A 27,884-nucleotide genomic window follows, 5' to 3' on the forward strand; every position below is an offset into this window, starting at 1 on the left:
GGGATGTGCCGGACGCTTTTGGGGAGCCCCCCCGATGTAAGCGCAGCCCTGAGCTCCCTCCCACACCCAAACTGCCCCAGCAGTGGCCGGTGCGACTGATCTGCTCGGGCAGCCCTGGAGCCAGCCGCACCGGCGGCTGCAGAAGTCCGAGAGGTCAGGGAATCCATGACTTCTGTGACAGACACGGAGCTTTAACTAATACATGTTAACACTCCAGCTGAATTTATAGGGATAGAAATCTATTAAACTTTGGTACACAATTCTTTTAGCCAGAACTTGTTCAGGAAGTGGTAGAGAATACCAGAGGCCCTGTATACAACAAACAATGCTGTAATGCTGCTAGAGGAATTGATTTACTACTAAATTTTTCTGCAGAATCAAAAACACATGTTCTCCCAACTCTTCCAAAACACACACAGGCTCTCTAGTATGTTTTCTACTTACTGGCTTCTTCTTTAACTTTATCAACTTCTGCCATTAATGACACTTCTTTGTCTATGATGCTAAAAAGGAAAAAAAAAATGATTTAACCCAAGATAAAACTATGATGTGAAGCAAAACTAAAATAATCTTGTACTAATAAATGCTATTATACAAAAGACTTCAGAACACTGTTACTGAGAGATTTGGAATTAATAAAGGGAAAAATTAAATGGAAAGAGATAAAATAACTAGAGACTAACTGAATACAGCAGCCAGTGCTAACCAATCTCTAATGAAAGTTATTACATTATTAGCCAGATACTATCCTTTTGCATTTATATATGGATATCTCTGATCTAGCTGCACAAGTACTGTCTGGGTGCAATGGTACTCAAGTCCATATTCTCACTTCTGGATTAGTAAAATGCACCCTAGCCAATATCCGTGTTGACCTGGTTTACCTCACAGTGCAGTTTGTTACAACAATGTAATTATAGCCATGAGCTAACAGCTTTCGCTCCTTAAATGATCAGGGAACAAGTTTCTCCAGAATATGGTATTTTAATCGAGTAACTAGTCTGTCCTTATGTAAGGTACATAACCCTTGGCACATCACCCAGCAAGGTCACTAGCTGGAAGATTCACCCTCTTTGCCCAGTTTTTGTAGGATTTATGGGACGAGACAGGTACATGGTTGACTTCCTTCCCGCTGTCTTCTCCTGCAGAGTTGCTGAGCTCCCCCACTCAAGCAGAACTCCTGCAATCCTCTGCCACAGTACTTCCCCGTCCCCATCTGTGCTTTTTAACTGGCAAAATGAAAGCAGACAGGTGAATCTGTTGAGAGTTAACAGTGGGTCAAAGGAACTTTTAACATAATGATGCAATTTAGTGAAGTAACAGCAGTACAGTGCTCCCCAATAGATGGCGCTTTTGTACATAGCTCTGATACTCTTTGTAAAAGAGTTCTTGTTTATTAACCATTATCAACATTAATTTTTCAGTTCTGCAGAATCAAAAGGGTTTTGGTCTTGCTTTTAAAAAAAGGGATGGCAAGTAGGTCAGATACCACAAGTGAAATCAGGCAGGCCACTACCGGGGGAAGTGGAAAGTTTAGCTCTTACAACAAAACATCATAAAATCATAAGCCGTGGCACAGAATGAGATATTAGGAGTTCAAGACCTAAAAATAGCACCATGAAATACAGCTTTCTTTCTGAATCAAACCTTACTGATGTGAGGAGACTCACAGAAGTCAATGGAACTGAAACCTTCTATGAATAAGACAAGGCTGATCAGGCCCTTTACATCTGGGTTGTTATTCTTTCAGTACTCTAACATAATTGCATTGGGTGATGTGATTTGTATGAAAAGCAAGGGACAGTGCAGCTTCACACCACCCCCAGTGTAGGTCTGTGCCTCTTTGACACAATCGGGCCCATAACGGGAACAATTATATTAGCAATTCATGTGTAAATACAGATATTAATGTACGTATGGTCCTACAGCCCAATAAAGAATATAAATCAAGAGTATGTACGTGATGTAACAGCAACGTGAAGTGTAGTTACACACAGTGTAAGCCTAGACTATGTATGTAACAGTAACACAAAATGTGGTTATAGATAGGCTCACTTATAATTATAAAATTGCTTCCTCTTGCCAGAGACCAACTGTATGTGCTTTAACTGTGCATACGTCCTTTGTCAGGAGTCTATATTCTGCATTGGCAGATGGATGAAACAAGAACTAGAGATGGGCTCGGAGTAAAACTCTGGCTCCGAACAGTCCCTCCCTTTAGTAAGGTTCATTTTCTAATCCAAACTTTGCACCTCTCCTCTCTCTACAATGGGCCAAATAAAACCCCCACATCCAAACACCCCCAAACTTTGGGGTTGTTCAGATCAGATCTGAACTTTGTAGCTAGCACAAGTCTTTTCCATCTTTAGCTTTACAGCCTGACTGGTACTAGGAAACTGAACAATCAACCCATTAAGTCTCAGGCCTGGTCTACACTACGACTTTAATTCGGATTTATCAGCTTTAATTCGAATTAACCCTGTAACCGTCCACACAACGACGCCATTTAATTCGATGTAAAGGGCCCTTTAAATCGATTTCTGTACTCCACCCCAACGAGCGGAGTAGCGCCAAAATCGATTTTAGCAATTCGAATTAGGGTTAGTGTGGCCGCAATTCGATGGTATTGGCCTCCGGGAGCTATCCCACAGTGCATCATTGTGACCGCTCTGGACAGCAATCCAAACTCGGATGCACTGGCCAGGTAGACAGGAAAAGCCCCGCGAACATTTGAACTTCATTTCCTGTTTGCCCAGCGTGGAGAGCACAGGTGACCACAGATACCTCATCAGCACAGGTAACCATGCAGGCTGATAATCGAAAAAGAGCACCAGCATGGACCGTGAGGGAGGTACTGGATCTGATCGCTGTATGGGGAGAGGATTCAGTGCTTGCAGAACTTCGTTCTAAAAGACGAAATGCAAAAACTTTTGAAAAAATTTCCAAGGGCATGATGGAGAGAGGCCACAATAGGGACTCTGAGCAGTGCCGCGTGAAGGTCAAGGAGCTCAGACAAGCCTATCAAAAAACAAAGGAGGCAAACGGTCGCTCCGGGTCAGAGCCGCGGACATGCCGCTACTACGCCGAGCTGCATGCAATTCTAGGGGGGGCTGCCACCACTACCCCACCTTTGTTCGTGGATTCTGGGTCGGGGATAGTCTCGACGCCTGAGGATTCTGCCGATGGGGTAGAGGAGGAGGAGGAGGAGGAGGATGAGCTTGCAGAGAGCACACAGCACTCCATTCTCCCCAACAGCCAGGATCTTTTTATCACCCTGACTGAAGTACCCTCCCAAGCCTCCCAAGCCAGTACCCAAGACTCTGACCCCATGGAAGGGACCTCAGGTGAGTTTACCTTTTAAAATATAAAACTTGTTTTAAAAGCAAACGGTTTTTAATGATTACTTTGCCTGACTTTGCATTCACACTGGAAAAGTCTGTAGCTACTGGAAAAGTCTGTTAACGTGTATGGGGATGGAGCGGAAATCCTCCAGGAACATCTCCATGAAGCTCTCCTGGAGGTACTCCGAAAGCCTTGCCAGAAGGTTTCTGGGCAGTGCATCCTTATTCCCTCCTCCATGGTAGGACACTTGACCACGCCATGCTTGCAACAAGTAATCTGGTATCATTGCCTGACAAAGCCTGGCAGCGTATGGTCCCGGTGTTTGCTGGCATTCAAGCAACATCCGTTCTTTATCTTGTTGTGTAATCCTCAGGAGAGTGATATCACTCCTGGTAACCTGGTTGAAATACGGGAACTTAATTAAGGGGACAGAGGTGGCCGTTCTTACTGGGCTGTTTGCCTGTGGCGGAAAATAAATCCTTCCCTGCAGTTAGCCAAGCGCAGATGGGAAATTGGCCCTGAGTTTTTCGCGTTTGGCTAGCAGGGATCTTCCCTGTTACCAGCCACGCGGTGGGGGGAGGGTACCGTGATCATCCCAGAGAATTCATGGCGAGGGGGGGGGGGGTCGGCGGCGGGGGGGGGGGGGTAGTTTGGTGCCTGCAGGGATCTTCCCTGATACCAGCCACGCGGTGGGGGGAGGGGTACCGTGATCATCCCAGAGAATTCATGGCGAGGGGGGGGGTTAGTTTGTTTTCTGGTGCTGCTGAATGTTAACAGAAAAACCGCAGCACTCTACTTGCCTGAAGGGGCCCAGACAAGCCCCACCACACTGACCCCCCCCCAACTGGCTGATTGGCCAGGCTTCTGCAGCACTCTACAAGCTATGCTTGGTATGTGGGAAAGCACGGCGCAGAAGCTTACCATGGCCGCATGCAAGCCGAATTCTGTTGCCCAGACCTGTGATCTCTAGCAGCAAAGCCACAGGCACTCAGCATTAAGAGGCAAAATGCGACCTTGCACAGAAATCACATGTGCTATGTAATGTGAACAGTGTTGGTCACCGTGAAAGAGTATAAGCATTGTTCTGCAAAATGTAGCTTTTAAAACAATTCTCTCTTTTTTCCCCTCCCTACAGCAGCTGCAAATTCCTCAAGCCTCCCTCCTCCATCCCGAAGGTTATCACAGATAAGGCGTCGTAAGAAGAAGACGCGGGAGGACATGTTTTCTGAAATTATGCAATCCAGCAGGAGTGACAGAGCTCATCTGAATGAGTGGAAGGAAACAGTTTCAAAGTATAGGAAAGAAGTCAGTGAACGTGAGGAGAGGAGGGACCAACGTGAGGAGAGGAGAGACGATCGAGATGAGAGATGGCGGCAGGAAGACCAGAGGATGAAGGATGCAACGCTGGGGCTGCTCCGGCGTCTGGTGGAGGTTCAGGAACGGCTGCTGGAAAACAGACTGCCGCTTCAGCCCCTGTTCCACCCTCCCCCCTCCCCATGTTCCGTATCCTCCTCACCCAGACGTGTAAGAACGCGGGGGGGGGAGGCTCCGTACACCTTCCCATTCCACCCCAGTAGACAGCCCAAGCAAAAGGCTGTCATTTTTTTAACCTTTTCTTTGTGGCTTTTTCCTTCCCAGCAATCCTCCTCCCAAATACCACCCGGGTTCCCTCCCTCTTTTTCTAATCTATTAATAAAGAATAAATGATTTTTAAATGATAGTGACTTTATTTGGTTTGAAAGAAAGATGGGGGAAGGGGCAGGGTGGGTTCCTTACAGAAAATCAGTCAGTAAAGGGGGAGGGTTTTCATGAAGGAGAAACAAACAGATATTTCACACGGTAGCCTGGCCAGCCATGAAACTGGTTTTCAAAGCTTCTCTGATGCACAGCGCTTCATGGTGTGATCTTCTAATCGCCCTGGTGTCTGGCTGCGCGTAATCAGCAGCCAGGCGATTTGCCTCAGCCTCCCACCCCGCCATAAAGGTCTCCCCCTTACTTTCACAGAGATTGTGGAGCACACAGCAAGCAGAAATAACAATGGGGAGATTTCTTTGGCTGAGGTCAGAGCGAGTCAATAATGAACGCCAGCGACCTTTTAAACGGCCAAATGCACATTCTACCACCATTCTGCACTTGCTTAGCCTGTAGTTAAACAGCTCCTGACTCCTGTCCAGGCTGCCTGTGTATGGCTTCATAAGCCATGGCATTAAGGGGTAGGCTGGGTCCCCAAGAATAACTATGGGCATTTCAACATCCCCAACGGTTATTTTCTGGTCCGGAAAGTAAGTCCCTTGCTGCAGCCCTTTAAACAGAGTAGTGTTCCTGAAGACGCGAGCGTCATGAACCCTTCCCACCCAGCCCGCGTTGATGTTGGTGAAACGTCCCTTGTGATCCACAAGTGCTTGCAGCACCATTGAAAAGTACCCCTTGCGGTTTATGTACTCGGTGGCTTGGTGCTCCGGTGCCAAGATAGGGATATGGGTTCCGTCTATTGCCCCACCACAGTTAGGGAATCCCATTGCAGCAAAACCATCCACTATAGCCTGCACATTTCCCAGAGTCACTAACTTTCGTAGCAGCACCTGAGTGATTGCTTTGGCTACTTGCATCACAGCAGCCCCCACAGTAGATTTGCCCACTCCAAATTGATTCCCGACTGACCGGTAGCTGTCTGGCGTTGCAAGCTTCCACAGGGCTATCGCCACGCGCTTCTCAACTGTGAGGGCTGCTCTCATCTTGGTATTCTGGCGTTTCAGGGCAGGGGACAGCAAGTCACAAAGTTCCATGAAAGTGCCCTTACGCATGCGAAAGTTCCGCAGCCACTGGGAATCGTCCCAGACCTGCAACACTATGCGGTCCCACCAGTCTGTGCTTGTTTCCCTTGCCCAGAATCGGCGTTCCATGGATAGAATCTGCCCCATTAACAACATGATCTCCAAAGCACCGGGGCCTGTGGTTTCACTGAATTCTGTGTCCGTGTCCGTGTCCATGTCCTCATCATGCTTGTCGCTGCGCTGCCGCCGCCGCCTCCTCTCCTCGTTTTTCTGGTCCTGGCTGAGCATAAACTCCACGAGAACGCGCGAGGTGTTTGCAATATTCATGAGTGCTGTCTTGACCTCAGCGGGCTCCATGCTTGCCGTGGTATGGAGTCTGCAGTGTTCACCCACCCAGGAAAAAAGGCGCGAAAATGGTTGTCTGCCGTCCGTTGCTTTCATGCAGGGAGGGAGGGAGGGCGGAAGTGAGGCTGTACCCAGAACCACCTGCGACGATGTTTTTTGTCCCATCAGGCACTGGGATCTTAACCCACAATCCCAATGGGCGCGGGAGACTGCGGGAACTATGGGATAGCTATGGAATTGCTACCCACAGTGCAACGGTGCAGAAATCGACGCTAGCCCCGGTACTTGGACGCACACCACCGAATTACTGTGCTAGTGTGGCCGCACTCATTTCGACTTTATACAACCTGTTTCTCAAATCCGAATTATCTAAATTCGGATTAATCCCGTAGTGTAGACATACCCTCAATCATACCTTCTAAAACAGCACTGACATTTTTTTTTTCTAGTCTACACCAACACACAGAGATTTCATTACAGGTTCAGAGGCACCCATTGCTGATAAATATTTTCAACAATTCAGTTTCCTGCTGTAGACCAATCTTATTATGATCCTAAATAACTAACAGGATACAAGGATATTTGTATAAAAGCCAATACAGGCTGTGATTCTTCTCTCTCTTACTCTTACACTGAAATAACTTTACTGACTTCCCCATCCAGCATGCCCTTTTAGGCAGCTGTTACTTGGCCCATACTATATATAATAGTTTACAATACATGAGAGCAAGAGTTCAGCCTTGCAGTTTCAGTACTGTGAACAAAAAGCTCTCATGAAGTCAATGGGAGTTGTGTGGATAATGATTGGTGAACAAGGTCTTAAAGGAGTCACCAGAGCACTGGAAACTACAAGTTAGTTGTGGTATAAACACCTGACCAAGTGGAAATGGTTGTTTGCAGTGCCGTTGTAGCCGTGCTGGTCCCAGGATATTACAGAGACAATGTGGGTGAGGTAATATCTTTTATTGGACCAACTTCCGTTGGTGAGAGAGACAAGCTTTTGAGCCACATAGAGCTCTTCTTCAGGTCTGGGTTTCCATTTCAAACAGCTAAATTCAGTATCTTCCATTGTTGCATGTAGTGTAGTTGTAGCTGTGTCAGTCCCAGGACCTGAAGAAGTAGGACCTAAAGAAGTGGTCCAATTGGTGCTCAATATTCTCCAGGCATATGAATAGACTTGGGATCCAAATGGGCAATTGATAATTCCAGCTTATTGCTTGGAAAAGCAATTGCTTCCCAGAATCTATTTCCTATTAATCACTGATGACCACACAGGGTACTGAACTTCCTTGGCTGAATTCTCCAGGTGACAACAGTGAGTCTTGAAAATTGCACACAAAACAAACAAAAAAAGCACTTACAAAAGTGCATCCACAGTATGCCACAGGTTATATAAACATAATCTTCAGATTGGAAAAAAAAAATGAAGAAATACCAAGCAATAAATTCATGTAAACAGAGTTCACAAAAAAGGCCTGGGCCAAACCACTTCAGACCAGCTCCCTCCCCATTCCAATAATAGATCTTTGAATATATGCTAAATTGCTTGGCCATTACATTATATTTTGATTCCAAATAAAAAAGCTTTTATTACCAAAGGAAGAACGAGATCATAGCTGCCCCAAATTTCTTGTATATTGTACAATAATCACAGTAATAACTTGTCATTTTCTAGATAAGTTTTCACTCTTGATCTATTTTGGTTGGCTAATAAAGAACCCCTCAGGAAGGTGCTCAGATACAACACAGAAGTTCCTAGATTGACAGGAATGATTTTGAAATTCCCTTCACAGCTATTAACTGTAATTGAAGATTGAGGCATAAACAAACATGACATGTCTGTGGTTCATTTGCCACCAGCAGAATAAATAATATGTTAGACTAAGCTAATTTAAAGACCAGATCCTCAGCTGGTGAAAATGACATGGCTCCACTGAAGTCAAAGGAGGTACATGAATTTATACTAGGAGAGCATCTGGCCCCATATCTCTAGTATTATAGAAGGAGGATGGCATACCTAATCCCAGCAGGTGGCTGTAAATCAACGGTTCTTAAACTGGAAATTGCGAATCACCAATACATCATGAAGGATTTGTAAGGGGTCTATGAACTAATGAAGGAATATGCCTTTCCCCAGTGAATGTCTAATGCCAAACAGCACTGGAAGGTGGCAAGTCAGTGTAGTCTGTTTCTCATTCACTCATGGCAGGACCAGAATCTGCTGGGAGTGAAACTGACTAGTCTGATTCAATTTCCATTTCAGCAGAGCTCTGTGCAAAAGGAGGTTAGTGCAGAACTCTCTTAACTCTTCACCTGCCAATGGAACTTCACAGAGAAGGGAACAAATGAAAAAGAGTGACAAACAGAGAGGGAAAAAGATAGAAGACAAATGTACACAGAAAGAAAAAAAATAAATAAGGGTGTAGCTACCCTGAAACTGAAGGTGTGTTTGCCACTTGGGGGGAGACACCCACAGCAGCAGCACGGACACTATACAAACTTGCCCTAAACCCTAGGTACATAACTGCATTGCTAATCCACACTGGGGTCTGTGCCACTGCCTATTCACTGCCAGTTTTAGCCACATTAGCTAAATTATACCAAGCATAGGTATGTCTATTGGAGCTGCAATCACCCCTCCAATTGCAATTCCCCCAAGAGGGAGACACGGATGTAAAGAAGAAATAAGACAAGTGGATGCTCCTGGGGCTGGTGTTGAGGCAAACCCATTTCCCTGCTATCTTTAGGGTATGTCTACACTGCAAATAAAAACTGCCGTCTGTCCTGTGCCAGCTGGCTTGGGCTGTGGGGCTGTTTAATTGCAGTGTAGATGACCAGGCTCAGGCAGGAGCCTGGGCTCTAGGACTCTGTGAGGTGGGAGAGTTCCAGAGTTCAGGCTGCAGCCCAAACCAGAATGTCTACATCGCAATTAAACAATCCTACAGCTCGAGCCTCACGAGCCTGAGTGAGTGGGCCCAGCCCAGCCGCGGGTGTCTACATGCAGCATAGACATACCCTTAATATTCCAAGCCATTCTCACACCGAAGATTTTGCTGCTCATGCTTGTATTAAACAGTTTCTTAAATTGTAAGTAGTCTAATTGGTTTCAATGAGACTTCTCAAGGACTAAGGTACCACTCACCCTAAGCACGCCATTAGATTCTGGCCCTATAAGCTACCAACACTTGAGGTTGCTCAGAGCATTGCTTACCAATCTCTGAAATGAGTCCACAGTATGACCTTTCCCTGTTGTAAATTGGCTCTTCGAATGCCTTTATATTATGCCTCAATATTGTCACTTTCAGACCTCATCAGTCTCCACTGGATACCAAAGCTGACAGGTGACCTCCTAACGTGTGTTTTGCAGCTGTTGGATTGAAGGGTGGGTGGGAGGCTGAAAGCTCATGTAGGGTCTTGGGGAGCTTGGGCCTATTGTAGGGTCATGGAGTGTGAAGGGAAGGAGAACTCCAAGTTTAGAGAGCTGAACATTTGGAGAGGAAGTCCCTTTTCCTTTAAAACTGAGCGAATGTGAGGCCACAATCATTCAGTTCTATATAAAACTTACATGTAGTTGAAAGAATGTTCGGTCACCAAAAATACAAAATAAAAAAGGACAGATAAATAACAACAATTAGCATTTATAGAGTTTCTAAGTTGCAGATCTCAAAGCATTTTACAAAGATGTTATTTGTCTCCATTTTAAAGATGGAAAAAATTAAACACAGAGAGGTTAAGAAACTTGCCTGAGGACACACAACAATAGCAGCAGGAGGGGAGTAGAACTCCATTTTTTGATTCCCAAAAAATAATATTATTTTGCGCAATACCCATCAGTCTCTTGGACTTAGTACTAAAGCCAAAAAAGTGTTGGCTCCTCCAGTAGTTTTATAAAACTCTGTAAACTGATCAGCTAGGCCACATGTTAAAGACTCAAACTGGTTGAGCTCATAGATGGACAAATAATGAGCTCATAGATGGCATAAACTCTGTTTGCCATACTGAATTATATTTTTATAAAGATTAATAGCACAACACCCTTCCCAAAAGACAATGTGGGTCAGAAGAAAACTACAGGTAAATATAATGTCACTCATGCCACATCAGAGATGATTACTTACGTATGGAATAAGGTCTGCCTCGTTTTTGCACTTGCTTTCTCATATGCCTTTCCTGGGGTAAAAATTTTGGGGATGGCTTTGCACAAAGATTCGGTATTTGAATTACAATATTATAGAGTTACCTTTTGTTATTGAACATGACAAGGATTTGACTTTATGGATAAGCAATCAAATAAAACATCCAACGACACAGAGCTCATTCACAACCTTTTTCCTCAAACAGCACTGGAAAGTCACAAAAATCCATATACAGTAGTTGCAAACTGCCCTTCAGCATAGAAGTTTGACTCAGACTGTAATTCAGGGAGAGAACTCAGGGTCTGATCCTGTGAGGTGCAAAATGTCTCCTTCAATCAAAAGGGACAGATCTTAGCACCATGGACTACACAATCCTTCAGTTGCAACCCCTCTACCCATGGACCCCCAAACTCCCTTAACGCTTGTGAGAAAAGCTGGGCTTCACAACATGCCCAAAGGTCACCAAAGCTGGGACTCTGGGAGAGCAAGGAGGGACATGCATTTCAGAGTCAAAGATTCCTTACGGAAAATGCCCTGCTAATAACTCTTTCAGTAGCCCTAGGCCTAAAGAAAGAGCAGTGTTGTGAACCTGGGTCACCAATCACATACATTTCTTTAACCAGGGTGCAGAAGTCACCCTTGCCAGTTTTTCTGGTTGGTTCAACAACAACATAATTTCAGTCTTCAGTTCTCTCTCATCCATTCTCCACCTTTAACACTTGGCTGTTCATTTCACTGCACCATCTTGGTCTGATGTGATGGAAATGCAGAGCTCAGAACATCAGCAAACTGAATACAATGCATCCCATGTTTCCTCAATAACATAGCCAGGTTGGACAAGAAGAGGTGACAAAAACCAACCCTGAAGAATCCTTCATAAAAGGCACAAATGGGTGAATAGAGACAGGAGAGGAATTCAGCAAAGTAGCAGGGGAGCAAGCCATCTGGTGGTGTTTATATAATGAAATTCAGGCAGCAGGTTAAGTTTTGATAGTCTCAGTTTGGTGGCCAGTCAAAGCACCCTGGGTGCATAACCCTCATCTCTTGGGCAGTTTTATTTTAAATCAGCTTCCTTTTATGTTTTCTTAATTTAATTGTATTAAATGCAGAATAATAAAGTGGAATATTAGACTTTTCATAGCAACTTTCACAGAAGAATCCAAAGCATTTACGTGTTTCACAAACAACATAGTGTACAAATGCACCCACGTTGAAGTGGAGGGTGACAACCAACTAGTGCACAGCACAACAATGTAAGGGGGGGGGAATTTCGGCCAAGGACACCAGGCAAATCTCTCATTTTTACCAAAAGGGTCACGTGGGCCCTTACCATCCACCTGGAACAGACTGAAGTTCAGTTTTAAGCATGTCTTCTGAAAGAATTACATAATTACATAAGAGTCACTACCCTTGGTCTTTGTGTTTTCCTAGAGACTCTAAATCTGAAGCAAGTAGCAGAGGTGACTTCCACTCTGTTAAGCCTGAAACTGTAGTCGCCAGAGCCAAACCCATGATGGTGTAACATCACATTACAAAATTCACTTTCAATAAAATAAAAGGCGACATTGTCCAGTATTCACTTTATCACAGAATTGAGATCTAATTTATCCCTGCTGGGAGTTAAGCATTTATTACGTGTGGTGTAAGAAGCTATGTAAGTGTAAGAATTTTGTTTTCTGCATACATCACCTTTAAATTTTCAGGACGCTTCTGAATGCACCTGCCAGTTTGTAAGGGGGAGCAGATGCAGCCTGTCCCAGAGAAGATACATACTGTACTTTCTTACAGAGGATTTATTTTCATTTGTTCTTGTTTTGTTCTCTCTCTTCATTTATAATAAAAAACACTCCTACTGACAGTGTGTGGTTATTCTTTGTATGTGTGGAAACACAGCAATCTGAATGCAAACACCGAGTGCCCAAAAAGTCCATATAATTAGAGAGGTAGGATTGAATGGGAAAAGTGGTTGGGTTATTTCCTATTTGATCTGAACCAAGTTCCTCATGTCTAGTTATAACCTCTTCCCTTTCTAACCAGTGGTTTGTTGTCAGTGTCAAATTATTTACTGTAATGAAGTCTGAAACTTGGTTCAGTGGGGCTAGTTGTCAGTCCCTTAAAATCATCAGCACACACTGTTAATCAAAGCAGACTGTTGATGGTTTTGTACAGAGGATTAAAAGGCAGGTCTATAGCATTGTTTGGTTACCAGAAGAAAAGCTGGATAAATGAAACTTTTCTGTGGCTGTGAACAGTGTGTGCAAGGAACAGGATTTTCTAAGTCCTAACAGCATTGCATTGCATTAACTTAACACAAGGAACTCAAGCTGGAGGCGTAATTTCCAACTCGGGTGGATGTACACATGCTAGTTTTGATTGAGCTAGTGCACTAAAAACAGCAGTGTAGCTGCAGTAGCATGGGCGGCAGGATGAGCTAGCCGGCCCAAGTACAGTCTTGCCCTGGACCCTGCATACTTAGGTGGCTAGCCTGTCCCACCACCCTGACTACACTGCTATATTTAGTGCTCTATCTCAATCAAAGCTAATGCAGGTATGTCTACCTCAGCTGGGCATTACACCTCGAGCTTGAGTGTAGACATCTCCATAGAGGAGATGCAAAGAGCATCCCAGAATAGGCAGGGATGTCAGAGCCTTTTCCGCGCATTAAGCGACATCTGATGGCATGGAATGGATTCACATGGAAGTTCCAGTAGGTTAATTTTGCATGATAAGTACTGTAAGTAAAAGCACAAATCCTATTCTTGGTTGAAGGGATTGTGACTGGGCTTTTGACACGATTTCGAAATTCACACTAGAGTATCATGGCAAAACAGGCACAAATGGCACCCTATAATGAATAGCTGGCAAAGCACTGATAGCGGTAAGCTGTGGTGACAGCTGCCTCATTTCACAATTTAATAACTTTGAATTTCTTCTGACTTCAGTGGGAACAAATTCATCTTTCTCTGGTTTACAGCATGGAATTTAGTTCATGCAAAAGAAAAAGAATAGATGCTTGCCTTGGTTTTACATAAGAATAAAAAGGACTGTGCTGTATTCTCTCTAAGATCCTTGTTAAATGATGAATGTTATTCAAACCTTTTCAGAAAGCTAGCTTTACATTGCCACACTGGCTAATTTGTGGTTGTGATCTACTGATGAAGTTCAAAAAACTCCCAAGATTGAGGTGATTGGAATCACCTCTCTCTCTCTCCCCTCCAGCTCTAGTCATTATTAATAACCTATTATTCCTGAAGAGTGGCAATAAAAGGAGGAAACCTGGCATAATGTAAGAATCTAATCCACAGACGCTATTCAGGAAGGCTATTAATACAAGGTGCTATTTATGCTGCCTTCCTGGCAACCATACTAAACCCCAAATAAGACTATTTCTGTACTGTGGGGTATGTATCAATCTTCCTTTCCTCATGACAACAAATTCATTTCTTATAGCCCCCCCCTGGGGAGAGAAGGGACTAACTAGGTAGAAAAAGGAAAAATGAAAGAAGAAATTCTTGTTTCGAAAGAAAAGGCAATACCTGCCTAGAAAGGAAATGGCTTCACAAAAATCAGGCTATGGTATGACAGGAGGCAGGGTTTGAAGTGCAATGGGCCTGATTCTCCTATGATTTATCCTGGTAAAACTCCATTGACTTCAACAGAGTTACGCCAGCATGACATTAAAATCAGGCCCCAGGAGCAACTCCAACCTGTGCTGGGGGACGAATCAGCATCTGGCAACCCCAGCACGGGGGAAGCGCAAAGATGCCCCCTCCTCCCACCACTCACCCAGTCCCTGTCCTGAACTCAGCTCTGGTGAATTTGGCCCAAAGGATTTACTGTAACGACGGAGATGTTGAATTTCCCCAAGGAAACCAGCACCTTTTATAATTTTACCATGGAGATAGAATGCATTTCAGCTTGGAGGCTAAAGAAGGTGTGGTCAGAGGGGAGACATTAGAGCAGGGGTTCTCAACCTTTTTCTTTCTGAGTCCCCCCACCCCTCTTCACCACATGCTATAAAAATTCCACAGCCCACCTGTGTCACAATAACTGGTTTTCTGCATATAAAAGCCATGGCCAGCATTAGAAGGTAGCAACCAGGGCAATTGCCTGGGGCCTCATGCCATAGGGGCCCCTGCGAAGCTACATTGCTCAGGCTTCGGCTTCAGACGTTGGTGGCGGGACTTAGGGTCCACGCTTCAACCCCAAGCAGTGGGGCTCTGGCTTTCTGCCCTAGGCCCCAGCCAGTTTAATGCTGGCCTTGCTTGGTGGCCCCCCTGAAACATGATCGCAGCCCCCCAGAACCACTGCATTAGAGGACTGCAGTAGGGTTTATCCTTTAGAACTGGAGACTGGGTTGCTTTTCATAGTCAGGGATATTTTGTGGTTGGGAACAGCAGACAGAAAGTTGGATTGTTGAGTTAGAGGTAGTTGAGTCTTTCCTTAGTGAGGAAAGGGTTATGGACTGAGTCAGCAGAAAAATGGTCAGGGCTGGGGAGTTACTGGGGCTTTGACAGCTGGGGATTCAGAGAATTACAACATACATGGTCTCCTTGTGACTGTGCCCTGTCTTGTGTGATAATTCCACCGATTTTGGCTTTTACAAGCATGTATTCCCTAAAAATCAATTATTTTAGCGGCAACCACTTTAGGTCCACTGAGCGCTTATAAGACATAAATGAAAACTTTCTTCTAGAAGTTTACAAAACAATGTTTGCTGCACACTTTATTAGCTAACAAGTTGAGGAATCATTTTAAGAGGACTGGATGGCTCCGGTAGGTGGATATGGAGGCTTTCGCCTTCAGGCCATTTGTAGGAACATAGCAATTTAAGATGAAGAAGATGAATTAGATCTTCACTTTTATTTTCCTACAGGAGCAGGTTATAGTTCTCTGCCACAGGATTTATCAATTGTGAGCTGATGTTAAAAATTTATATAATACATAGGTTAAAAAAAGTGTCTGTACATCTGGGTATAGTGCTTAGATTATCCACAAATACAATGTTTATTTTAAAAGTCATAAAATACATATAGTACATAATCAGCAATAACTCAAATTTAGGTGAATAAATTTAAAAATACAGTTTAGATATTAGCATCCAAACAGTCGGGTACATCACTCATGGAAAGTTATACAGAGAGTTGGTTGTGGATAGCAAATATATCAATGAGTGAAGATTGTACCTCAGTAATTGAGAATTAGAAAATTCAATCCTATTTTAGCCAAAAGGCCAAGAAGCCAAATCAAATCAGTAGTGACCAAAAACTATTACCATTTGACAGTTGTTTGGGGGCCTGTGCCAAATGAACTGGTAGTCTCAGTCAGATCCTCGTGGACAAGTGTCCACCTCACAAAGCCACCATGATTTGCTGGCAGCATCAGAAGAGATTTTAAAGGTTAAAGAGGCACAGAGACTGAACTATCCTCTTCCATGAGATGGGGGTCACTTCAGGACTTAGCTTAAAGTTGCCACATATAGGTATTTTTCAAATCATGCTGTGATGTTGCATCATCACATACTAATAAAACATCACATCTGAAAGAAATCTTGGACTCTTTAATGGCCTAATCCAAAGACTATTGAAGTGATGGAAAGAAGCTCATTGACTTCAATGGCCTTTGGATCAGGCCCTAAATATCCTGCGAAATTTTGTGACAGTTGGCAACCCACTGAAATAGTATAGGGAAGGCTGAGAGAAGCTTATGCTGTGTCAGATGCCTCAGAATACCAAATGTAAGGCAAAAGTAAGGAGAGGGACCGCACATCAAACTTGGCACCAAATGAAAGCTATGTAATGAAAGCTTTCTGCTCCCCTTGCAGCACAGGTGGAAGGTAACCCAAACTGCCAGAATCTGCCAGAGGTAAGGGAAAAGAAACTAGGCACAAGTCCCTCTGCTGCTGTTCTGTGGAGTTTGGGATCTTCAGGCATTTCAGGGCAGCAGCTTTCTGAGGCATGCTCCAGACTTCACAGATATTTGAGCAAATAACTAACTAGGAGTTAATGCTGCTCCATTAACTCTTTCTGGGTCTCCTTTCACAGTTTCTACTGCACAGCTAGTAGAGGCATGGCTTCTTCCTGGTGTGATCCCGGGGACTGTGTGGAGGCATCAGGCACCAATGGGTTTTCCAAGGTTAACATGGATCTTAGGAAAACAACAAGGAGTCTGGTGGCACCTTAAAGACTAACAGATTTATTTGGGCATAAGCTTTCGTGAGTAAAAACCTCACTTCTTCGGATGCATAGAGTGAAGGTTACAGATGCAGGCATTATATCCTGACACATGGAGAGCAGGGAGTTACTTCGCAAGTGGAGAACCAGTGTTGACAGGGCCAATTCAATCAGAGTGGATGTAGTCCACTCCCAATAATAGATGAGGAGGTGTCAATTCCAGGAGAGGAAAAGCTGCTTCTGTAGTGAGCCAGCCACTCCCAGTCCCTATTCAAGCCCAGATTAATGGTGTTGAATTTGCAAATGAATTTTAGTTCTGCTGTTTCTCTTTGAAGTCTGTTTCTGAAGTTTTTTTGTTCAATGATAGTGACTTTTAAATCTGTAATAGAATGACCAGGGAGATTGAAGTGTTCACCTACTGGCTTTTGTATGTTACCATTCCTGATGTCCGATTTGTGTCCATTTATTCTTTTGCGGAGGGACTGTCCGGTTTGGCCAATGTACATGGCAGAGGGGCGTTGCTGGCACATGATGGCATATATGACATTAGTGGATGTGCAGGTGAATGAGCCCCTGATGGTGTGGCTGATGTGGTTGGGTCCTCTGATGCTGTTGCCAGAGTAGATATGGGGACAGAGTAGGCAACGAGGTTTGCTACAGGGATAGGTTCCTGGGTTGGTGTTTCTGTGGTGTGGTGTGTAGTTGCTGGTGAGTATTTGCTTCAGGTTGGGGGGTTGTCTGTAAGCGAGGACTGGCCTGCCTCCCAAGGTCTGTGAGAGTGAGGGATCATTTTCCAGGATAGGTTGTAGATCGTGGATAATGCGCTGGAGAGGTTTTAGCTGGGGGCTGTATGTGATGGCCAGTGGTGTTCTGTTATTGTCCTTGTTGGGCCTATCCTGCAGTAGGTGATTTCTGGGTACCCATCTTGCTCTGTCAATCTGTTTCCTCACTTCCCCAAGTGGGTATTGTAGTTTTATGAATGCTTGATAAAGATCTTGTAGGTGTTTGTCTCTGTCTGAGGGGTTGGAGCAAATTCGGTTGTATCTTAGGGCTTAGCTGTAGACAATGGATCGTGTGATGTGTCTTGGATGGAAGCTGGAGGCATGTAGGTACGTATAGCGGTCAGTAGGTTTCCGGTATAGGGTGGTGTTTATGTGACCATCAATTATTTGTACTGTAGTGTCCAGGAAGTGGATCTCTTGTGTGGACTGGTCCAGGCTGAGGTTGATGGTGGGGTGGAAATTGTTGAAGTCCAGGTGGAATTCTTCAAGAGCCTCCTTTCCGTGGGTCCATATGATGAAGATGTCATCAATATAGCGCAAGTAGAGGAGGGGCATTAGGGGACGAGAGCTGAGGAAGCGTTGTTCTAAGTCAGCCATAAAAATGTTGGCATACTGTGGGGCCATGCGAGTACCCATAGCAGTGGATCTTAGGGTATCCATGCATCTGGGGTAAGATTGGTATCAACACAAACACGAGAAGGAGCTCGGGAGATTTGAAAGAAAATAGTTCAAAGGAACAAGGAAGACAAAAAGTCAGATGGAGAGATCTGGTGAAAAGGAACCTGGAAATACAGCCAAAGAGGATTTTCTGGAAGTGCTGGAAGTGGACGAGAAGATAGTGAAGAGGCATTATCAGATTGGCTAAATGAGTCTTGGTAATGACTGCTCTTGCTTACCACACAGCCAATTATTACCAGGGCACTGGGGTCACCAACACCAGAAAGATCACCTCCTCTTTGAGGCAGCATCCTCATTAAACCCCACCAAGTCAGCAGAGCATGGATGGGACTATCTGAGCAATAGAGAACAAACATCTTTAAATGCCATTGTGTTAGATTGTCAGGATGGGCATGCATTAGGTTCATTCTGCTACTCTAAAATTGGGACAGCTGGCAGCGCTACTTATCAGCCAATGCTCAAAGAGCACAGATACATCCTTTTAAATTATTCCAGCCTCTGTTTTTAAATTTAAAATGCTACCGAGAAGCTGCCTTTTCCTCCACGTACATAGAATACATGCTACCCATTTTTGCCCAGGATTTGTTTGAATACGGCTTTGTTTTTCCAACATTATTATGCAGCCAGTTACTATCCACCATATGGAAAAGCTTTCAAGTACTATTTGTTCACATCAAAAATCTTGACTGTAAATAATAATAATAATAATAATGGAGATATCCCATCTCCTAGAACTGGAAGGGACCTTGAAAGGTCATCAAGTCCAGCCCCCTGCCTTCACTAGCAGGACCAAGTACTGATTTTGCCCCAGATTCCCAAGTGGCCCCCTCAAGGATTGAACTCACAACCCTGGGTTTAGCAGGCCAATGCTCAAACCACTGAGTGTTTTTAGTGCTCACTTTAAGGCACTGGAGCTATGAATATGTCTGAGATGAAAAGGAGAGAGGATGTCTGTTTGGGCCAGTTCTGCATGCGATGTAATTAAACCTCCCCCTTATTATTCTCTACAGATTATTTTCCATTTGTGGTGGGAAGTGGACCATATGGGCAAATAACAGATGCTTCCTTTTAGTTCTCCATATGACTTTGTGCGTAGATGTCTGATATGTGAAAATGATTTTCTGGTGAAAGGTGTTATGAGGACTGGGGCTCCTTTTGTGCTTCCTACATTTCACTCAAATTTCCCGGGGGCTATTCCCCTCCCTCCCCCCCGCCCCGATCCTTATTCAGCCTTTTCATGGGAAAGTGAGAACATGCTATTACAGTATACGAATGTTAGCCCCAGCCACCGTGTCTTGATCAAATTCTAATTGGGGGGAGGGTGGGAAGTACATTCTGCCTTCCTAAATTCCCCCTGCAGTCTAATTGGCATATAGAATAATTCTTCGCGTACTGTCCCAAACTGGTCTATAATGTGGCTGTGTGCTGGTACACAGTTGCATCCCATAGTTGGCCTCATCTGAGTAGTGGATGAATTGATTTTTATTTATATTTTAAGGTCAAGTATGCCTGATAGACACATGCCAGTGTTGGGCGTGCTGAAGAACCAACTGGCCAAGGAGGCACTACAGGAGGGATGCTCTGTAATGAAAAGTGCAATGTAAAACCCTCTTGATGGCTTCCAGGTGCACATGTGGGGCACAGTGGGCATGCACCTAGGGAGTTTTCTTTGCATCCAGCCAGTTCTGCCTGCTAGGGTGGAGGAGGGATGAGATCCTGGCTTTGCCTCCCCACACCCTCTTTGAGGTTTGCTAGTATTCTTGAGGAAATGAGCAGGGCATAATCCCTGTGCTCCTCCCAGGACAGGGACTGGGCCAGTGCCTAGTTGCTGCACAAGGGAAGGCATGGGGACAAGGCACAATCTGGAGAAAGGAGGGATGGTACATTGTGCACCAGGGAGCAAAAAGGTAATATAAGGATCACACATAGTCCAGCCCAAGGTCTACAAAATGCTTTGGATTCTTTGGGATGAAAGGCACCATATAAAAGTACGTCATTAGCACATTATCTGGGGCTTAAGGGAAGAATTACACCTACTCTAGTGCCTCTTAAACTTCCTGTCCTGTGGTGTTTCTTTATTTTTAAACTGACATATTTCCAGGATTGTTTTTTGGCCCTGTTTCGTTACCAGTTAAATGAGGAAATAAGCCCTGCATTCCTTCAAGATGTTACAGTGTGACACAGCACATCTGCTCCATATCATTCCTTTCAGTTAAGATGGAGGAAAAGCACCATTTTGTCACATAGGTGCTGACTGAGCTCATTCAGGAGTAATCTTCTGCCATCAGTTAAAAACAAAAGGTGATTTACAAGCTGGCTGGAGACATAAGACTTCCTCCAGCTGTTGCCACCCCTGGCCCTATGGTCTCTGCTATTAAGGACAGAAAACACTCTGGAACAATCTGCTGAAAATCTCAAGATGTCTCTGATCACGTGCAATATTAATTTCCCTTTGTAATAATGGGACAATTTGCTGCTTAGGGGCAAGAAGCAGCCAGATGAAGTTGTCTCTGCACTCCTTTGCTCCTGCTGCAATTGGTAAGCCAGTGAAGTGAAAAACTAGTCACTCCTTCTCAGAAAGAGATATTGGAATACCCTAAAGACTGATTTGATACTGATTTCAAGGGGAACAGGCAGTAAAAATAAAGGAGGGAGGGGATGACACCTACTACTGAATCAAAGGAAAAAACAAAACTAAAAGAAAACAATAGAAACAACAGAAACTAAAACGTCCTTTATCCTTCAGAGGAGACCTAAGAACAAAAGTCCTGACCAAGTGTGTTAATTAAAAATCCCATGGCTCTTTTCCCAAGAATAGTGGTGCTAACTTCATGTACTAGGAATGGGCCAATTTCCAGTCTGGCTTAATGCATTCAGCCCACCTACATACCCCCTGCAGTTTGACTGGGGATGGTACTTCTCAGTTCCCATTCTACATTGGTGGGTAGTGTTGCCGAGACCCTTCCCACCCCATAGGTGGCTTTGCTTCTGCGGCCGGGAAGTGAAGTGATTCCTCTACAGTTTGTAAGTGTTTTGGAATCACCAGCATGAAGGGAACAAGATAACATTATGTCACTAACATTCCTCACTAGCTCAGGCTACTCTCCTCTTGGCATTCTGTTCGCTTTTTTGACTGCTGCTGCACATTGAGCAGATGTTTTCAGAAAACTATCCATAATGATTCCAAGATCTCTTTCTTGAATGGTAACAACTAGTTTAGACCCCATCATTTTGTATGAATAGTAGGGATTATGTTTTCCAATGTGCATTACTTTGCAATTATCAACATTGAATTTCATCTGCCATTTTCTTGCCCAGTCACCCAATTTTGTGAGATCCCTTTGTAACTTTTCACAGTCTGCTTTGGACTTAACTATCTTGCGTACTTTTGTATCATTTGCAAACTTTGCCACCCCACTGTTTACCCCCTTTTTCCAGATCATTTATGAATACGTTAACAGCACTGACCCCAGTATAGATCCTAGGAGGACGTTGCTATTTACCTCTCCACTGTGAAAACTGACCATTTATCCCTACCCTTTGTTTTCTATCTTTTAACCAATTAGTGATCTATGAGAGGACCGTCCCTCTTATCCCATGATTGCTTACTTTACTGACGGGCCTTTGGTGAGGGGCCTTGACAAAGGCTTTCTGAAAGTCCAAGTACACTATATCCACTGGATCACTTTTGTCCACATCTATTGACACCCTCAAAGAATTCTAATAGATTAGTGAAGCATGATTTCCCTTTACAAAAGCTGTGTTGTCTCTCTCACAACATACTGTGTTATCTACATATCTGATCATTCTCTTTTTTTTTTTAAGTTCTCTATCAGAGAATACCATAATACTGAATGAGGTTATATAACTCAGAGTGGCCACTTACAAATAGATGGTGGCCAACAGTAAGTGGGGCACTCATTATGCTTAGCCACATGTTTAGAATTAATTTCAGGACACACAAAAGTGAGGTCGTCACGGTACTAGAATCCAGGCATCACAGAGCAGGGTGCCGTGCCAGCTTCTCCCACCTAAGTGCTTACCATCAACAACCCCTTTTGTGGCAACCTAGGAGCTCTGCTGAACAGAGACTGCCATTGCCAGTCATACAAAAGTATTTAATGTTTTCAGATAAAAATGCTTTGAAGCCATCATATTAATATTTGTTTATGGCCTAAGTGGCAGTAGTTGCAAACCCAGGTGCATACTGATGAAAGCCATTAACCCATTGCATCACCGTTCGTTCTCATAGGTATTTTGCATGGAACTTTGCATTATAAAACATATTCACAGATTTTGCTAGGAAGCCTTAATGCCTTTTAACTAAGTCAACTGACAGAAGGGGTCTGATTTGCAGCTCAGCTTCAACCCACTCTTCCTTTTTGTGCTGGGAGCTTTGCAAATGCAATTAATGACATTTTTAAGTTTAGGTAGTTGCAATCACTTAGTTAGATCTGTAAATGATATTCATTAGGTCATAAAAATGAAGCATGAGCTGTAGAGGTCTGTTTCGAGTCCGCCTGCAAATGATCTGTGTTCCCATATTAGTGTGTTAGCAGATTGAGAAACATGAGTATTCATTTCTCTATTTATTTCTCTTTTAGCTTATAAAGAGCTGCTATGCTAGACAGCACATGCATCAAAATATATTTACAGTGATAAGAAATCAGTTCAAAAGGCACATGGAAACTGCTCCTGCTCCCATTTAAATCAATAGTAAAACTCCCATCTACTTCAGTGGGAGCAGGATCATGCTCATTAAGCTACAGAAGTGCCAGCTAGTCTATAAGAAACTAGAATGCAACAGGGCAGGTCCATGCCTCTCAAGTTTCAGGCCCCACAGAACAGTTTCCTTCATACATCACAATGTTAGAGCACAGATACCCTAAAGGAATGAAGTCTGGGGTGAAAATCTCAGTGATGTGGTGCAAAGCCCACAGGTAAGTGGGGAACATGGAGACCGGGGAAATGAGTCGGAAACAAGAGGGAGTGTGGGCTATATTGGCAGAGAGAAAGGAGAGTCAGGAAAAAACTGGGAGGAAAGATCAAACCAGTATCTTAGATGCCTATATACAAATGCGAGAAGTATGGGGAATAAGCAGGAAGAACTGGAAGTGCTAATAAATAAATACAACTATGACATTGTTGGCATCACTGAAACTTGGTGGGATAATACACATGATTGGAATGTTGGTGTGGATGGGTACAGCTTGCTCAGGAAGGATAGACAGGGGAAAAAGGGAAGAGGTGTTGCCTTATATATTAAAAATGTACACACTTGGACTGAGGTAGAGATGGACATAGGAGACGGAAGTGTTGAGAGTCTCTGGGTTAGGCTTAAAGGGGCAAAAAACAAGGGAGATGTCATGCTAGGCGTCTACTACAGGCCACCTAACCAGGTGGAAGAGGTGGATGAGGCTTTTTTCAAGCAACTAACAAAATCATCCAAAGCCCAAGATTTGGTGGTGATGGGGGACTTCAACTATCCGGATATATGTTGGGAAAATAACACAGCGGGGAACAGACTATCCAACAAATTCTTGGACTGCATTGGAGACAACTTTTTATTTCAGAAGGTTGAAAAAGCTACTAGGGGGGAAGCTGTTCTAGACTTGATTTTAACAAATAGGGAGGAACTCGTTGAGAATGTGAAAGTAGAAGGCAGCCTGGGTGAAAGTGATCATGAAATCATAGAGTTTGCAATTCTAAGGAAGGGTAGAAGGGAGAACAGCAAAATAGAGACAATGGATTTCAGGAAGGCAGATTTTGGGAAGCTCAGAGAGCTGATAGGTAAGGTCCCATGGGAATCAAGACTGAGGGGAAAAACAACTGAGGAGAGTTGGCAGTTTTTCAAAGGGACACTATTAAGGGCCCAAAAGCAAGCTATTCCGCTGGTTAGGAAAGATAGAAAATGTGGCAAAAGACCACCTTGGCTTAACCACGAGATCTTGCACGATCTAAAAAATAAAAAGGAGTCATATAAAAAATGGAAACTAGGACAGATTACAAAGGATGAATATAGGCAAACAACACAGGAATGCAGGGGCAAGATTAGAAAGGCAAAGGCACAAAATGAGCTCAAACTAGCTACGGGAATAAAAGGAAACAAGAAGACTTTTTATCAATACATTAGAAGCAAGAGGAAGACCAAAGACAGGGTAGGCCCACTGCTTAGTGAAGAGGGAGAAACAGTAACAGGAAACTTGGAAATGGCAGAGATGCTTAATGACTTCTTTGTTTCGGTCTTCACCGAGAAGTCTGAAGGAATGCCTAACATAGTGAATGCTAATGGGAAGGGGGTAGGTTTAGCGGATAAAATAAAAAAAGAACAAGTTAAACATCACTTAGAAAAGTTAGATGCCTGCAAGTCACCCGGGCCTGATGAAATGCATCCTAGAATACTCAAGGAGCTAATAGAGGAGGTATCTGAGCCTCTAGCTATTATCTTTGGAAAGTCATGGGAGACGGGAGAGATTCCAGAAGACTGGAAAAGGGCAAATATAGTGCCCATCTATAAAAAGGGAAATAAAAACAACCCAGGTAACTACAGACCAGTTAGTTTAACTTCTGTGCCAGGGAAGATAATGGAGCAAGTAATTAAGGAAATCATCTGCCAACACTTGGAAGGTGGTAAGGTGATAGGGAATAGCTAGCATGGATTTGTGAAGAACAAATCATGTCAAACCAATCTGATAGCTTTCTTTGATAGGATAACGAGCCTTGTGGATAAGGGTGAAGCGGTGGATGTGGTATACCTAGACTTTAGTAAGGCATTTGATACGGTCTCGCATGATATTCTTATTGATAAACTAGGCAAATACAAATTAGATGGGGCTACTATAAGGTGGGTGCATAACTGGCTGGATAATCGTACTCAGAGAGTTGTTATTAATGGTTCCCAATCCTGCTGGAAAGGCGTAACGAGTGGGGTACCGCAGGGGTCTGTTTTGGGACCGGCTCTGTTCAATATCTTCATCAATGACTTAGATATTGGCATAGAAAGTACGCTTATTAAGTTTGCGGATGATACCAAACTGGGAGGGATTGCAACTACTTTGGAGGACAGGGTCATAATTCAAAATGATCTGGACAAATTGGAGAAATGGTCTGAGTTAAACAGGATGAAGTTTAACAAAGACAAATGCAAAGTGCTCCACTTAGGAAGGAAAAATCAATTTCACACATACAGAATGGGAAAAGACTGTCTAGGAAGGAGTACGGCAGAAAGGGATCTAGGGGTTATAGTGGACCACAAGCTAAATATGAGTCAACAGTGTGATGCTGTTGCAAAAAAAGCAAACATGATTCTGGGATGCATTAACAGGTGTGTTGTGAGCAAGACACGAGAAGTCATTCTTCCGCTCTACTCTGCTCTGGTTAGGCCTCAGCTGGAGTATTGTGTCCAGTTCTGGGCGCCGCATTTTAAAAAAGATGTGGAGAAACTGGAAAGGGTCCAAAGAAGAGCAACAAGAACGATTAAAGGTCTTGAGAACATGACCTATGAAGGAAGGCTGAAAGAATTGGGTTTGTTTAGTTTGGAAAAGAGAAGACTGAGAGGGGACATGATAGCAGTTTTCAGGTATATAAAAGGGTGTCATAAGGAGGAGGGAGAGAACTTGTTCACCTTAGCCTCTAAGGATAGAACCAGAAACAATGGGTTTAAACTGCAGCAAGGGAGGTCTAGATTGGACATTAGGAAAAAGTTCCTAACTGTCAGGGTGGTTAAACACTGGAACAAATTGCCTAGGGAGGTTGTGGAATCTCCGTCTCTGGAGATATTTAAGAGTAGGTTAGATAAATGTCTATTAGGGATGGTCTAGGCAGTATTTGGTCCTGCCATGTGGGCAGGGGACTGGACTCGATGACCTCTCGAGGTCCCTTCCAGTCCTATAATCTATGAATCTATGAATCATCTTGCAATTGATTGTTAGGCCTAATTTTTGCCTGATTGAATGTGTGGAAAATCCATCAATCTCTTTATTTTAACTACTAATACATAGTCATTCCACCAGCCTTCCTGGGAAATAAATAACCTTTCTGGGATAACTTTGTATGCACTGTATTATCCTATGTGCACAATAAGAAGTGACCTGATCATGTGAACACTTGCTCCGTGGTGTGGTAACTTAAATGGGACTAGTCACAATAGTAACTGCTGTGACTGGTAGTAAGTGTTTGCAGGATTGGGCCCCATATGTTCAGCGTGTAGCACCAGGCTTTGGGATTTTGCATATGTTACTGATGTCCCGTGTTCCTGAATTTAAAGTTAAAGAAAGCATCAGCAGCTGGTGGAAAGAGGATAAGGTAATTAAGAAGAGCACTCAGACTACTGAATAGTTATCACTGTTCTGTTCATTGTAGCTCAGTATATTTATCAGTCGGTAAAAAGTAAGTAGTTTAAGTCAAAGTACAGTGCTGGAAGTGTGAGCAGTAGTAAGACTGCTGATTATTATCCTGAACAGGAGAGACTGCTGAATAAATTAATGGTACGAGATTGTACTTTCAAGACTGAGTTTCCTATGCATTCTAGGATTTGATGTTATAATAAGACTGTTTGTCTTTGTCTAATGTATTAAATTACAACATATAGAACTCCAGCAGCAAGCACCAGGAACTAGAGTCTCTGCTCAAAATAAAGGCCAGTGTTCACTTCTTGAGTTCCAGCCACTTTTGCTGTCAGAATGTAAGCAATGGCCATGATCATGGAGAGTGATTGCGCAGGGAATAAAATGCCACAAGCTCCACACAATCCTTCTCCTCCCAGGGGAGGGACATGGGGCAGGCTGAGACAGCTCAAGAAGTGGGTGAAGCTAGCTACCGACCAGGAATGACCAGGGCACATGAGAGAGGCACTGTTTTGGCATTGCTTTTAAACTGCCTCACTCCATTAGTGTGGCTCCCCATAGAATACAGCTCAACTCACTATTCCCCCCTCGACACAGCAATGCCTCCAAGAGCAGAGGGTATTGGTAGGGCACTAGATATTAACAGAAATCTATATCTGATATACTTAGAAAAGCCTTGGGGCCAAATGATCATTTCAGTTATTTGGATGCAACCCCATTAGATGCACCCACAGAGGTGAGAGCAGAATTTCTCCTTTACTTTTGGTTATTTTTATTACATTTATTTTATCCTTGCTCATGAGTGATCCCTTTAGTTAGACCTTTCACTCCCTGACTCAAGACACTATTTGAGCATATTGGACTGTGTGCCTGCTCCTGCTCCTCGTGAAGGAACTGGAAATACTACCAATGACTTTAATGGGGCTGAAGCAAGCCCCATGAGATACCATAACAGATCCATCGCAGAATGATATCACATTTATATTGTTATGTATCTGTAGGGCCAACTCCTTCAGATGTGTGCACAAGACCTCCATTTGAATTATTGGGCATCACACTTATCCCTCTGAGGACAGAATATGCCAGTAAGTTTTGTTATATACTGTATGGATTCTTTTGGGAGAACTTTAATGAATTCTATGGGTGGGATTTTCAAAAGTGTTCAATGTTGGCCTGACTCTGCTCCCACTGAGGTCAATAGGGCAAATTTAGGCCAAAGAAAAGGACCTTTCAACTCCCACCCTGTATGTCGGTTTATTTTATTGTTAGGAATTATGATTGGGCCCATGTGTCTCAATATATGCTTTTT

General features: G+C 43.7%; 1 protein-coding gene across 3 annotated transcripts in view; it reads right to left on the reverse strand.

Moving 5' to 3' along the window:
- SPATS2L (spermatogenesis associated serine rich 2 like) overlaps positions 1-27,884 on the reverse strand; it is a 134,960-nt gene that overhangs the window by 13,950 nt on the left and 93,126 nt on the right. For all 3 annotated transcript variants that reach the window (XM_054044824.1, XM_054044826.1, XM_054044827.1), the window contains one exon: positions 445-503. In XM_054044824.1, coding sequence (XP_053900799.1) covers positions 445-503 — 59 coding nt within the window. The remainder of the gene's footprint in view (positions 1-444; positions 504-27,884) is intronic.

The sequence above is a fragment of the Malaclemys terrapin genome, chromosome 11, assembly GCF_027887155.1.
Source record: "Malaclemys terrapin pileata isolate rMalTer1 chromosome 11, rMalTer1.hap1, whole genome shotgun sequence".
Classification (NCBI taxonomy): Eukaryota; Metazoa; Chordata; order Testudines; family Emydidae; genus Malaclemys; species Malaclemys terrapin.